Source organism: Gracilinanus agilis, chromosome 2 (genome assembly GCF_016433145.1).
Source record: "Gracilinanus agilis isolate LMUSP501 chromosome 2, AgileGrace, whole genome shotgun sequence".
In the NCBI taxonomy this organism is placed as follows: domain Eukaryota; kingdom Metazoa; phylum Chordata; class Mammalia; order Didelphimorphia; family Didelphidae; genus Gracilinanus; species Gracilinanus agilis.
In genome coordinates this window covers 233,946,425-233,962,080 of record NC_058131.1, presented here as the reverse complement: position 1 = coordinate 233,962,080, position 15,656 = coordinate 233,946,425, and the positions used below count along the sequence as shown (strand labels likewise).

At 40.0% G+C, this 15,656-nt stretch overlaps 1 protein-coding gene across 1 annotated transcript in view; it reads right to left on the bottom strand.

Annotated features, from left to right (window-relative positions):
• KIF3C (kinesin family member 3C) overlaps nucleotides 1–15,656 on the bottom strand; it is a 65,896-nt gene that overhangs the window by 13,177 nt on the left and 37,063 nt on the right. Inside the window, exons 3-5 of the mRNA XM_044661016.1 lie at nucleotides 13,273–13,395; nucleotides 11,093–11,211; nucleotides 10,370–10,486 (exon numbers count right to left, since the gene is read on the bottom strand). Coding sequence (XP_044516951.1) covers nucleotides 10,370–10,486; nucleotides 11,093–11,211; nucleotides 13,273–13,395 — 359 coding nt within the window. The remainder of the gene's footprint in view (nucleotides 1–10,369; nucleotides 10,487–11,092; nucleotides 11,212–13,272; nucleotides 13,396–15,656) is intronic.

Below are 15,656 nucleotides of genomic sequence, written 5' to 3'. Positions count from 1 at the left end.
GAGGAAGATGAGTCTTCTTGATTCAAGGCTTGGAGCTCTATCTATCCACTGTGCCCACTTAGCTGCCCCTATGAAACCACTTTTGAACCAAGAAAACCTTATTCAAACATGAGGCTGAATGCTACTTTTTTCTCCACCCTTAAATAACCCGCAATATTCTTGTTGGCCCAATACAAACTGAAATAGCCAACATTTGCTAATTCTACAGCTTGAAGGAAGCCCTTCTGTGGATACAAAAAAAAATGTTTTAGTGGTTAGTGCTAGACTTGGAATGAGGAAGAATTGGGTTTTAGATCCTTTCAAAACCCTGTTCTTACTAGTTGTCAACCTCTACCTCAGATAACCTTTGCTAACTTTCAATGACTCTCAGTTTCTTCATCTGTAAAATGAGGTTAATAAAAGCTGGGATCCTCACAGGGATGTCAGGGACAGATGAGATGATTTATGTTCTACAGTATTAAAAATGCCAGCCTTGGAGTCAAAAGCCCTGGGTTCAAAGTTAGCTTCTGAAGACTACTCCCTGTGTGACCTTAAGCAAGTCATATAATTTTTTTGGCCCTCAATTTCCTCATTTGTAAAATGAAGGACATAGACTAGGTGCTTTTTTTCATTCTCTCCACCCCTAGATTTCTGATTCTGTGCAAAGTACTTTGACATATATATGAAAATATGTATACGTAAATGTCAGCTATTGATTATTACCCAAAATGATGTCAATGAAAAATAAAAGTATAGAGATTCTACTGGGGCAGACCATAAATCTGATATCTCCGTTTCAGAAAGGCTCATCACCAGAGTGGAGCCCAAAACAGATTAAAATGGAATTTCTATCTCATTTTAATGTGTTGATGCATTAATAAAAAAAAAGAAACTGATAAAAACATATGTGATTTTTCTAAGTCAATATTTGGCCAACACTGGGGGATGAATTTTTTTCAGAGAGAGTAACTCATTAACTAATAACTTGTTAAAACTTTAACTGCTACAGGGAATAATTGTGATCTATATTGGAACTGACAGACAACCAACATGGTTGAAATCATAGATCCGTGATGTATTTCAGAAGCAAACAGAATTCTGAACTGAAAGGGTGCTTGCTTTTTATCTGGTCCAGCCAGTTTCATTAGATTTGTGAATTACTTAAGTGATAAAAAAAATAAGGAAAGATGAACACTTTCTTTCTTAACATATACTCTGGTTGTAATTTACAGTTATATCAAGATATTTAGCTCTTCTCTTTAATACAATGATCAAAGACAATTCCAAAGGACTCGGGATAAAAAATGCTCCCCACCTCCAGAGAAAGAGCTGACAGATCACTTTCTTTTTTACTTTTCCCTTTATTTTTTGTACATGTGCTACTAAAGCAAGCACCCTTTATTTTTGGAGGGGATTTTTGGTCTGTTTTCTTTGACTAAATGACTAATATGGAAATATATTTTGCATGATTGCACATGTGTAACCTATATCAAACTGCTTACCATCTTAAAGAAGGAGGAGGGAAGGGAGGAAGGAAGGAAGGAAATTTGGAATTCAAAAAAAATTTTAAATGCATGTTAAAAACTGTTTTTACATGCAATTGAGAAAATTAAATATTATTTTTAAAAAAAATAATGTCAAGTTGGTAGAAGCCTTGCAGATAATATAGCCAAATTCTATTATTTTACAGATAAGGAAAATGAGGCTAAGAAAGTTAAGATGAATTTCTAGAGTCATACAGGTTAGTTAGAAAGACTAGAGCAAGAAGTCAAGCCTTCTGGCTCCTAGTTCATTGCTTTTCCTACAGTATAATTATTTTGCTTGGATTTATCAGTAAGCCTTGCTGAAATCAACTGTTTTTCACCCCTTCGTCCCCCTTTTTTTAAACCCTAACCTTCTGTCTTAGAATTGATACTAAGATAAGTTCCAAGGCAGAGGAGCAGTAAGGGCTAGGCAATTGTCATTAGGCAAATAAGTGATTTGCCTAGAGTCACATAGCTAGGAAGTATCTGAGGTCAGATTTGAACCCAGAATCTCCCATGTCCAGGTCTGGCTCTCTAACCACTGAGCCATGTAGCTGCCCCTAGATTCTCTTTTCTTAAGGTGGTTTTTTTCTCCCTCCATAGTTTGTTTTTTTTTAACTATTCCAATTCCAGAAATTTATTTAGTAGTACCACAAACACTAAAAATACTTAAAGCAATTCATCTGGATTAAATGGCAAAGGAAAGTGAAGTAATAAAAGAAAAAGTGTCTATTGCTTAAAAATGGGATTTCTTTTTAGACTTCTTTGATTTTACACCCTCCATAGGTTTTTGATACAAAATCTGCCACCTCCTGTATTAGGCCTGTCCCAAGCTCCCTGTTTCTTACCAACTCTTCCTCTTGAATTGGTTTATACTTTCCCTGTCAAATTACCTTGTAATTATTGTATACTGATAGGTACTATAGTGTAGGGAACAGAGAGGAGGCCTTGTGAGCCCCAAGAGTTGGGTTTGAGGCCTGACTCTGATGCATTTTGTCTTTATGATCCTGGACAAATCATTTCACTCTCAGAGCCCCAGGAAAAATTTCAAGATTTTAAGTGATGGATCTGTTTTGGCAGTGGTATTACACCAATGAATCACATGTTCCATTACAAAAAAGCACATGTAATATCATGTCTTTGAATTTAATATTAGTCTAATTTTAGTTTCTGTGCCTAGCACAGTGTATGGCACATGATAGACAGTTAAAAATGTTATTGACTTAGTGTTTAGTTATTATTTGAGTTCATGTTGTATTTCTCCAGTAAAACGTAACCTCATTAAGAGCAAGGACTGTTTCATTTTAGCCTTTCTATCCCCCACCCCCAAAGCCTTGCACACAGTAGGTGCTTAATAAAAACTTAAAAATTGCCATAGAATCAAATGTAATAAAGAGAAGTATTTCTTTCCCCTATTGATTCATCCTATTTTTTTTTATATCTTTTATCCCCACACTTTCATTTCAAGTAGTTTCTGTTCATAGGCATCTTGTTAAATATTAATCTATAGCCACATTAAACCAGTTACTCCTAAGGACACATCAAATATAATACAAGGTTACGGAAGGGGACAGATACCAAAATTAGAAAAAATAGCTGTTGGAGGACAAAATTTTTCTAAGGCCAAGAACTCAATCGTCCCTTGGTAGGGGAGTTACTAAGAGAGTTCAATAACTCAATTCCTGAGACTAAATGTTAACATGGTCTTTAAATTTAAGTCAGATGCTAGAAGTTCAGAGTAGCTTCTTTAAGATGTGGAAAACCCTCCAAACAAATGACAGAGGTGATGTGAGGTAGAAAGCCTCCCCAGGATCCGTTAGGGAGATGCCTAGGAGTTTCTGGCTCATGTTGGCACTACATAAGCAGAGCTGAAATTTCTGGCAAATTAAATCTCAAAGCAGGCTGTGGAAGACGGGATCCCACATGTGAGAGACAGCATCAGGATCCCCCAAAGGTCTTGATGGGCTGGAAGGGCTGATTGAATCAACTTTATTTTTTTTCTCTTTTCTTTTTCACAGCTAAGCTTCCAAAATGGGTGCTTGTTCTTCCAGCTTATGCTTCCTCACCTCCACTCACTTCTCAATCCCTTGTAATCTAACTTGTGAGCTCAGTCCTCCCTGAAACAGGTCTCTCCAAGGTAACCAGCAAGCTCTTACTGCCAAACTCCAATGACCTTTTCTCAGTCTTCATTCTATTTGACTTCTATGCAGCTCTTTTCTCTACTAAGTTCCTTCCAACAATCAATGTTTTTATTTTTACATCACGGTCATTTTTGGATATATCCCCTCCCTCTACCCTTCACATACACACCAGCACTAAGTCTTCTTTTCTAACAAAGAATAATTAGGTAAAATCCACTAATTTGGCATCTGGATTTGTATGGAAAACTCTATACCAAAAGCCCCTAATTGTTCTGACACTGTCAACCACTCCACCCCCTTGAATGCTTTCTCCCCCCTTGATTCTGTGGCACTTCTCTCTCTTCCTGTCTATTTGATTGATTCTTTGTCTTGGTTTGCTCATCAATCCACTGATCAACAAAGACTTATCAAGGGCCTCTGATCAGATCCTTTTCTTGCCCACAAAGTCTAGGTATCACCCAAGTCTCTGTCTTGGGTCTTCTCTTTCTCGGTGATAGGCCCAATGAGGTTTAATGAGCATCTCCTTGTAAACAACTCCCAAATTTATATGAGCAATTCTAATCTTTCCTCTGAACTTTAGTCCTGCATTACCAACTGTCTGTTGGACATCTCCACTTGGATGGTCCATAAACATCTCTGACTCAACACAAGCAAAACAGAACCCATTAAAAATTTCCCCAAATCCAACTCTCCTCCAAACTTCCCTTTTTATGTTAATGGCACCACCATGTTTCCAGCCAACCAGGTTCCCAACTTTAGAATGATGCTCAACTCCTTCTTCAACAAACATTCTAATTAGTTGCCAAATTTTGTAGGTTTCTACCTCTGAATCATCTCTTGTGTCTGTCTTCTTTCCATTCATATAGCCTCTGCTCTAGAACAGACCTTCATTCTTTCTTGACTAGAAGACTCGCCTTGCCACTTCCAGCTGTCCTTTCTCTAGTTCTTCCTCCACATAGCTGACAAACTGATATTTCTAAATCAGATCTGACTACTTCACCCCCCCTGCTCATAAATTTTCAGTGATTCCCTGGTACCCCTAGGATAAAATCCGCTATCTTCAATCTTCTATTAAATCTTTTCACTATTATCTGGCTCCTTCCCACTTACCTTTCCAGACTTACTGCATATTATTCCCTTTCACACACTCCCTGTTTCCGTTACACTAATCTCCTAGCTATCCAATGCTTAATGTTCAATTTCCCCATCTCTGTGCTACCATGCCTAGAACACAATCCCTCTTCATGTTACCCCTTTGGGTTCCCTAATTTCCTCTAATCGCTAGTGTGGGTGCCATTTCCTATATCAGTTCTTTCTTGAGTCTTCATAGTTATGAACAGTCTCTCCTTGAAATTGCTTTGCATTATTTTATATTCATTTTGTATTTGCTTATCTGCATATATGCTATCAGGTAGCTAAGTGGTACAGTGGACAGAGCACTGGGTTTGGCCTCAGACACTTAGTAGCTGTGTGGACCTAGGTTAAGTCACTTAACTCTTTCATTTAATTTTTTCATTTGAAAATTTTTATTTAATTAATAATTTAGAGTATTTTCCCATGGTTACATAATTCATGTTCTTTCCCTCCCTTTCTCCCACCCTCCTCCCTTAGCCAATGAGCAATTCTACTGGGTTTTACGTGTCATTGATCAAGATCTATTTCCATGTTATTAATATTAGTCACTTAACTCTTAATCAATTGCTTTATAATTCCTATAAAATGAGCAAGAGAAGGAAGAGCAACTTCTTCAATATCTTTGCCAAGAAAACTCCAACTGGAGCCATGGAGAACCAAACACAAGTGAAACTACCCAATGACAATTATATATATTTATGTATGTATTAAGTATGAATTACATATGTATACGTATATACATAAAATATATGTATTATATATTTAAGCTGGCAGACAATAAGCTTCCTGAGGACAGAAACAACTTCATTTTTGTTTTTATATTCCCAGTACCCATCATAGTGCTTGGAATTTAATATGCATATAAAAATGGGTATTGAATTGAAGGCAAAACTTGGTAGGCATAAATGTAAAGGCCTACACTTGAGTTCAAGAGGCAAGGTCTTGGATATTTCTGCCCTTTTCTCTCCTAGTCAGACCCTATCTGGAATTTTGTGTTTCGTTCTAAGTACCCCCTTATAGGAAGGACAGTGATAAGCTGGAGGAGCGTGTACAGAGAAGAGTGACCAGAATGGCAAGAGGACTTTATGGTGTGAGGATCAGTTGGAGAAAATGGGAATGTTTAGCCCAAAAGAGAGAAGACTAAAGCAGCATATTCTTGTTAACTTCAGGTATGGGAAAACAATGAAAGAGGGATTAGGTTTGCTTTGTTGACTTCAGATGACAGAATCAGGAGCAAGGAATGGAAGTTACACAAAGGCAGATTTCAGTTTGCTATAATTAAAACTATTCATAAATGGAAAGGGCTACTTTTGGATGTATTTCCTATTTCCATCACACCATTTCCCAAAGGTCCTGGGCATAGGGCTAGATAGCCATTTGTTACGGCTGCTGTAGAGGAGTTTCTAATTCGGATATGGGTTGGACTCTAAGATTTTGGAGTATCCTTACAACTCAGAAACTCCCAAATCCTGGACCCAAACTAGAGCTGACTGACAAGGGCTTTTTGGAAAGTAAAGTAGAATCAAAGACTGGCACAACTGAAAGTAACTTTATAGGTCACCTAATTCAACTGCCTCATTTTTCAGATGAGCAAACTGATTTTCAAAAGGTCACATAGTTGGTTAGCAACAGAACCAAGGAGACTCAGATCTCCTTATGCCTCTTCCAGGATTCTTTCCATTGCACCAAATCTTTTTTTTTTAAACCCTTAACTTCTGTCTTAGAATTTATACAATGTATAAACAATATATTGGTTCCAAGGCAGAAGAGCAGTAAGGGCTAGGCAATGGGGATTAAGAGACTTGCTCAGGATCACATAGCTAGGAAGTGTATGAGGTCAGATTTGAATCCAGGACTTCCCATCTCTAGGCCTGGCTCTCAGTCCACTGAGCCACCTAGTTGCCCCTGCCCCCCATGTCTTTTTAAAGCTAAGGGGCATAAAAATAGTGAAAATAATTATGATGATAATAATGACTCACATTTGTATAGTGCTTTGAGGGAGGTATTATGGTACAGGGGAAGGAGTACTGGATTTTGAATGAAGCCTTGGGTTTGAATCCTATTTGGGCAAGTAACTTAATCTCTCTGGGTCACATTTTCATTGATAATACAATGAGAAAGTTGGATTAAAAGCCTTCCAAGGACCTTTCCAATGCTAAATCTATGATCCAAGGACTAAAAGAAAGAAAGTACTGCTTTGTAAGAAATAATGAACAGCTTGATTTAAAAAAAAAAACACCTGGAAATACCTATATGAAATTATGAGACGCAAAATGAGTAGAACTAAGAAAATGTTACATACAGCTACAGAATTAATGTTTGGAGAATAACTTATAACTGTCTACCTTCAGAGAAAGAACTGATAAATAGAAACATGAAAGACGGTTTACATATATATATATTGTCAAATGATGCCTCCTCTAGTGTGACAAGAAGAGGGAGGAAAGGAGATACTTGGGAATTTTGGTGTAACCAACAAATAAATTATTAAAATTCTCAAAAAGAGAAAGTTAACAGTTAAGAGATAATAGGTAAAAATGCCCAATTATATCATAAGGAATTTATTTCTTTTTTCCAAAAACTGTTCCAGATGTCTTATCTGTCTTAATATGGGTTTAAATTTTCATCTTAGCTTTTTAAAAATTAATAATCTTGTCATTAATACAGCTGGTTGTAAATCTGGGACTGGGGCAAAGAGACATTGAAGTAGGTGACCTCCAGCTTTTACATCTCTGACTCTCTGTCCCACCTTATGGATCTCAGAGAAAGTACTCACTATAGCTCATGGGAACAAGGCACCCTACCACCACCTGGCGGCAGCCAGCCCAAACTTCAGGGAATTAACTCTCCTGGAACCTGATGGTACAAAAACAAAATAACGGCACTTGGTGGCAGCCTCTAATTCGTATCAGGACCTCAGTCTGTATAAATGAAGGATGGAGCTTTTCTCATCCAAAATCAGGGAATAAAGAGGTCCCTGGGTTTCCCTTGAGAAGGTGACCATGCTTGTCATTCTCTCTGTATTACAGCTATAGGGATTCTGAGGTCGAATCTGGAGATGATTAAAGAGAGAAAACTTGGAGGAACCTTGGGGACCATCTAGTCCAACTCTCTCTCTTTTTAAAAAACATATTGGGTTGGGGCAGCTAGGTGCTCAGTGAACTGAGAGCCAGGCCTTGAGATGGGAGGTCTTGGGTTCAAAGCTAGCCTCAGAAACTTCCTAGCTGTGTGATCCTGGGCAAGTCTCTTAACTTCCATTGTCCAGCCCTTACGGCTCTTCTGCCTTGGAACCAATACACAGTATTGATTCTAAAAAGGAAGGTAAGGATTTAAATATATATATATGAGAAGGGCAGCTAGATGACTCAGTGGATAGAGAGCCAGGCCTAGGGATGGGAGGTCCTGGGCTCAAATTTGGCCTCAGACACTTCCCAGTGGTGTGACCCTGGGCAAGTCACTTAACCCTATTGCCTAGCCATTACTACTTTTCTGCCTTGGAACCAATACTTAGTATTGAGCCTAAGATAAAAGATAAGGTTATATATATTACATATATATATTTTTTGTCAAATGATACCTTCTCTAATTTGAAGAGAGGGAGGAAGGGAGATATCTGGGAACATATTACATATCTATATATATTTATATTTTTTTGTTTTTAATTTTTAAAATTTTATTTAAAAATATTTTTCCATGTTTCCATAATTCATTTTCTTTCCCTCCCCTCTTCCCTCCTCTCTCCTAGAGCCAACAAACAATTCAAATGTTGTACAAATGTTATCACTTGATACCTATTTCCATATTATTCATTTTTGCTTATAAATAAATATTTATAAAAGCAACAGAGGACCAGAGATTAGGCGACTTATCCCAAGCCATCCAGCAGATTTGAGTCAAATCCAGGTTCTCTGCCTCCAAATTCAGCTTTCTTTCTTCAGTGCCCCACTCAGAGCTGTGCCTCCCTAGCAACACGAGGACAAAGTATTTGTGCACTTTTAGTGAGCTCTGAAGATTTTCCTCCCTGCCCCATCCATTGGAGCCCATTAGAATATTTGAACTTTCATTATAATGTGTGAATTCACATCATAGTCTAGGTAGCTACATGCTGCTGCACAGGGCATTTTCTGGCATTAAACATATGAGTTTGTAAAGACTGGGGTACAGGGGCAGCTAGATGGCTCAATGGAGAGAGAGCCGGGTCTAGAGACCTGGGTTCAAATATGACCTCGGACATTTCCTAGTGTGTGTCTGAGCAAGTTACTTAAGCCTCACTGCCTAGCTTTGGAACTGATATTTAGTATTGATTCTAAGGCAGAAGCTAAGGGTTTAAGGCAGAAAGGGTTGGGATCTATGTCAGTGGAAGATGTAGACTAATGAATGTAGGGATTGTTGAAGTACTGAAGAACTAGCATAGTGAAAAGAATGGTCGAGTAGGAAGAACATGGGGTTTGGTGACAGAAGATATGAATTCCAATCTTGGACACTTCCCATGTGACTCCGGACAAGCCACTGGCCACCTTTGGGCCTCAGCTTCCTCTTTTATAAAATGAAGGTATTGGACTAGAAGGTCTCTAAGGTTCCTTCCAGTATAACTAAGTGATCTTATGCAATATTTAAAAATAAGTGTCCCTGAGGGAAGTAGAAATTTCTGGGTGAGGAATCCTCAGTTGACACTCTATATAATTTTGATGATCATATTTTTAAAAATCTCTTTTTCATTCTTTTTCACAAGGGATAGTTTTCTGGGTGGAGGGAAGCTAGGGCTGTGGGAGAAAATGAAGGTAATATAAAAATAAAAGATATTGATATCATGTTTTTTAAGCGTCCTCTGTGATATTCTCTGCATGTTGCGACTGCTCACCTTGCCTACCCTTAAGTCCTGCTTCTTTCTGGGATGGAGGCAGAGCTTGGGAGGCCTCGGGACCTCTTTAAGCAGAACTCAGAAGGGGAATGAGCAGATTCCAGGCAGGACAAAGGGACTGGGTGTGGTCTAGCACAGATCAGGGGGCGGTGTTCCCCATGGCTACCAACAGAGGGAGCTCCACACCCAAGGCACTGGGATACAGGCTCTATCCCTGAAGAATGAAGAGAGGGATGATGGTCAAATCTCTCCTCCTCCTTCTGAGGTACCAAAGAGAGAACCTACCAGAAAGGTTGGCATTTTTACCTCCACACAGGACACCTATCTTTCCCAATAGTACTTCTGGGTTTCTAAGACACTTCATCTTTTTGGAACACATAGGATTCTACATATAGAGTAAGAAGCAAAAAACTTAGAAACTATCAAATCCCCTCACTTTATTTGTGAGGGAGCAGAGGCAGGGGGAGGCTAAATGACTCATTCAATTTCACAACCCTATTGTCTGAGGCAGGATTTGAACTTGAGTCTTCCAGGGACCTATCCACTGACTCTTCCCTTTTTAAATATCTACTCTCCTCACTGAGATTCTCTGAAACAGAAAATCAACCCACTGCGTAGAATTCGGGCCACAGGGCCAATCTGTGAACAGGTCCTAATGGACCTCTTGACCTGCCCGGTAGATGGGTGTCAAGAGCCCCACCTCTGCACCCTGCAGGTAAGTGCATACTTACACTCCAGCTGGCACCAGGGGCTGGAACTTCCATTGCTCTTCCTCACAATCCAGGTAAAGACGATTCATAATCTTATTCTTTTCCTCAGGAGGGATGAAGTTTTCAATGATCAGATATCTGGGAGTGGGAGTGAGAGGCAGGAGGGATGGGGAAGAAGTGAGGGAATAGAGGAGAGATTGGAGAATATAGAATAGACATATAACCAAAAGCAAAAAGGAGGATGAGGATGAAATGCAAAAGGATAGTTGGCATTAGTAAAAACTAAACAAAATAACAGGACTTAGCATCTCTAGGGCCAAAGAACAAGTCTAGAAGTTGAAACTGAAAAGCCCCTAGTGTGTGCTAACTCATTTTAGAGTGTTTGATAAATATATGATGACAAATAAAAGGAGATCCCCCAAAGTCCTGACTTTCTAGCTTTAGGACTTTCTGACCCCTCTCCTGTCCTTAGGAAACATGCTTCTACTCTGTGCCATACCAAGCACCAACTCTCCAGCCTTAATCCGAGGGCAGCAGAGGTGATCAGAAGAACCCTCGCTCAATTCAATGAGCTTTCCCAATCCGCTGCTCCATGTGAGAATAGGCAGCATTGCAACTGCTGGGGGCAATCAGCGTCCTGGCAACGAAAAAGCCTGACTTTGGAGGAATGAGAAATGAGAGAAGGCTAGGGAATTTCTAAGTGGAAAGACATGCCAAGATAGGAGGGAAAAAGATGCCCCTTACTTGAGCTTGAGTTCCCGGGTCTGTTCATTCTGTGCTTCCTCCAGGTCTTGCCGAACACGAATGTACTCATCATGCTGGTCCTGGATTTCTGCCTTCACTGCCTGCAGCTTAGCGTAGAGCTGGACCAGAGATAGATTGTGTGTTCAAATCAGTCCTGCCAGGCATGGGATGGGGTGGCAGCAACAATCTCAACCTCTCATGAGTCCAAGAAGCCACTCCTTGGGACCCAGAGAACCACTTCCTTCTTGAAAAGGATGAAAGGATGAATGCCTGAGTCTCACCTTTTCTTACTGCCAAACCACCAAACTCGAATAAGCTGCCGGTGGGTCTCCTGCCATCCCTCCTTCCCACCAAAGATGCCACTACCATCCCACTTTCTCATGACTACAATCAGAGAGAAAAAGAGGAGCCTATCTATCTATCTATCTATCTATCTATCTATCTATCTATCTATCTATCTATCTATCTATCTATCTATCTATCTATCTAGATTGATTTTAAATAGAATATATAATAAATATATAATAATAAAAATATATCTTAAAATCCTTACTTTCCATCTTAGAATCAATACTGTATATTGGTTCCAAGGCAGAAGAGCAGTAAGAGCTGGCAATGGGGGTTCAGTGAATTGCCCAGGGTCACCCAGCTAGGAAGTATCTGAGGCCAGGTTTGAACCCAGGACCTCCCATCTCCAGGCCTGGCACTCTATCCACTGAGTCATCCAGCTGTGCCCCCACCCCAATAGGGATATTTTGAGGCTAACTGAAATCCTCACCCTACCAGGCTTTCCAAGGACAGCAGGATTACAGATATGTGGCTGGGTCTGTCATCCTGAAGGAAGCCCAGGAGGGAAGATCAAAGGATTATAAGTTTAGAGCTGGGAAATATCTCAGAGGTCATGAAATCCAACTCCCTCAATTTGCATTTCAAGAAACTGAGGCACAGAAGTGGGACTTCCACCTCTGATTCTAGAATGAATGCTTTTTCTATTTTATAATTTATCATTTCTGCTTTCTATTTTATAAATTAGAAAATTCTATTAGCAAGAGGAAAAGAGGGGTTGGCTTATGGTAGCAAGTAAGTAATGCACCACGTGTCCCTCGTTCCCATTAGCAGCAGAATGGGGAGGCCTCGGAGAATATGATCAGACCCTGAGGAAAGTGTGTTCATGGTAACTCCCAGAGTGGCAGACCTTGGTTCAGGTCCCAATCAGATTGCTATGACCCTGGGCACTCCTGGAAGGCTCACCTATTACCCAGTGGCTGGACTCTAGCCTCATCTCCTAGCTAGGTCCTAACAGAAGCTTGGCACCTATTCTCAGGGCCCCAAACTATTAGGGGCCAGCTAGGTGGTTCAGTGGATTGAAAGCCAGGCCTAGAGATGGGAGGTCCTGGGTTCAAATGTGATCTCAGACACTTTCTAGCTGTGTGACTCTGGGCAAGAAGCTTAACCCCCATTGCCTACCCTTACCTCTTTTCTGCCTTGGAACCAATCCTCAACACTGATTCTAAGATGGAAGATAAGAGTTTAAAAAATTATTAGAGCCCTTGGCATCTTGATGACAATGAATGAACTTCCCATCATATTAGATATTTTCTAATTCTCTCTTTTCTGGCTTCTTTGTCCCTTAGCTCATCCTGAGTCTGCTGTCCCTCTCTTTCCTTAAGGCTTCCTCTCCTTCTTTAGGAGTACTTTGCCACTAGGCAAGGCTCAAGCTGTTATTTGGGAATGACACCATGAAAAAAGGGAATTTAACTAAGACTGGCAGTATTTGGCATGCTGTGGTCCATGGGGTCATAAAGTCAAGCATGGCTAACTTTAATGACTGAACAATAATAAATACGCATAGATATACATAATTATATACACATGTTATTTTGAGTTATTTCTTCTAATAGAATAGAAGCTCATTTGAAGGCAGGAAATATTTTGTCTTTGTAGACAGGGTACCTACGCATCCTATGTGTACTAATAGGGTGTCCAGCACACAGCAGACACTTAAAAATGTTTATTGAATGACAAAAGAAGTATATGGGACCCACGGAGGGATGTTGATATTGGGGTGGGTGCTGGGCCTGAAACCACATCATTTGAGGTGGTGGGCCATTTTAGTTAGGCCCTTCCAGGACTCCTAAGGGCCCCTCAGCCCCCTTACCCATCCACTTTGTGACTCTCACCTTCTTAAGTTTTTTGGTTTTGACTTCAACCTCCTGTTGCAGAGAGGTGTAGGTGCCCCGGAGCTCCATGGTCTCTTCATCCCTCAGCAACATCTCCTGTTGCATTTCCCGCTCTCTGCGTTTCTAGGACAAAGCAGCATAGAGGAAATTCAGCACAGTTAGGAAATGAAGAGGAAGAGGGGAGTATCTAAAGACTTGTTATGGACCGGGCTCAAGCAGGTCTCCTGGGAATTTGGATCTGATACTGGAGCGAAAGGAAACAGTTGTGGATCAATTCACACAGTTAACCAAAGGAGAAGGGGACAGGCAATGGCTCCTACCACAGTAGCTGGCTAGATTTTCCACTTCATAGGAAATCCACTCCTTCAGAGTAGGCATTATTTCACTTTAGAAATGTTTATTGATGGATTCATTGTCTTAGAGCCTCATAAACAACAATGAGCTCAACTGTTTCCTTATACAAAAGGCCTATCTTAATTCCCCCACTCTTTTTAAGATTTTTAAAAATTTTATTTTATTATCATGCAAAACATGCTTCCATATGGATCACTGTTGTATTGACACTCATATATAAGCAAAATCCCAAATAAAGCCCTAAATACACAGATATAATGCTTTGATTCCCATCCATCTGATTAACAGTTCTTTCTCTGGAGGTGGAGCGCATTCCCCTTCATAAGTCTTTCAGGATAGTCCCAGATCATTGCATTGCTGAGAATAGCCAAGTTTTCACAGATAATCATTGTCCAATATTGCTGTTACTATGTACAGTGTTCTCCTGGTTCTGCTTATTTCATTTTGCATCAGTCCCTGCAGATCTTTCCAGCTTTTTTTGAAATCATCTTGCTTTCTATAATAAGATTTTTAATTACTTGGAACCATTTATGCCTCTCAAAATATACATATTCAGAGAAAGTGATTCACTCAAGACTACGAAGTGTGTTAGTAGAGCATTAGGGAGTAGAACCTAGGTCTCTTGACTGCCAGGTCAATATTCCCCCACTTTCTTTTTTTTTTTTTCCCTTTTTTTTTTAAACCCTTGTACTTCTGTGTATTGGCTTCATAGGTGGAAGATTGGTAAGGGTGGGCAATGGGGGTCAAGTGACTTGCCCAGGGTCACACAGCTGGGAAGTGTCTGAGGCCAGATTTGAACCTAGGACCTCCTGTCTCTAGGCCTGGCTCTTAATCCACTGAGCTACCCAGCTGCCCCTATTCCCCCACTTTCTAATGTCCTTCCCCACTGGCATTACACAGAGCTAAGTGTTTAGATTCCTGAGCCTGGTGTCAGGAAGACTCATCTTCCTGGGTTCAAATCAGGCCTCAAATACTAGCTGCATGACCCTGTGAAAGTCTATCTAAACCTTGTTTGCCTCTTTTTCCTCATCTGGAAAATGAGCTAGAGAAGGAAATGCCAAACCACTCTAGGATCTTTGCAAGACAAGCCCAATGGGGCCACAAAGAGTTAGACACAACTGAAAAAAAGGATGGAACAACTTTCATTGCATTGCATTTAATTATCTCTGAACCTCCCCTCTACCCCTCCAAGCTCCTTGAGGGCAGTGCTTTCACTCATGTGTCCCTAGGACCTATAGCACAGAGCTAAATACATTTTAAAAATAGATTGAACCTGGGATTTCAATGGTCTAGAGCAGTGATGGGCAAACTACAGCCAGTGGGCCAAATGAGGCCCCCTGAAATGTTCTATCCAGCCAGCTGAGGGACATTATTCCTGATCTGACAAATACAATGAGTAGGCTACAATACCATGAAACTTTGAAAGAGCTGCCTTAGAAACAGACTGACAGATGAGCATTTCCTTTCCTTTGGCCCCCTCTTTAAAAAGTTTGCCCATCACTGACCTAGAGTATTTCCAATAAGAAAACTCCCTTTATCAATGCACATCTATACCTGTTCTGGAATTTATATGACCACCAGGAATTTATGTGACTACCAGGGTATGTCAAAGGTAGGATTTAAACTCAGGACTTCCTGATTTGGGGACCAGCTTTCTATCCAATGTCACTCTGTCTCCCACCTGGAATACAATAGATATTTAATAAATTCTTATTTTCTTTTTAAACCCTTAACTTCTGTCTTAGGCTTGATACAAATATCAGTTCCAAGGCAGAAGAATGGGAAGGCCTAGGCCAGTGATGGGCAACCTTTTGAGCTTGGTGTGTCAAAATTCGCCAAAAAAACTGAGCAAAACTCGGCTGGTTTGTGTCACTTCAAGGAAAAAACCATAATTTCATGATATTTATAGTTTAAATAATAAAAATGTATAATTCTAATATAGAACTGTATTTAATAACCCAAAATAGGTAAATTAATACAGGTAGAATTTTCATTTATCATGCACAGAGTGTCTACACTACACTACAGCT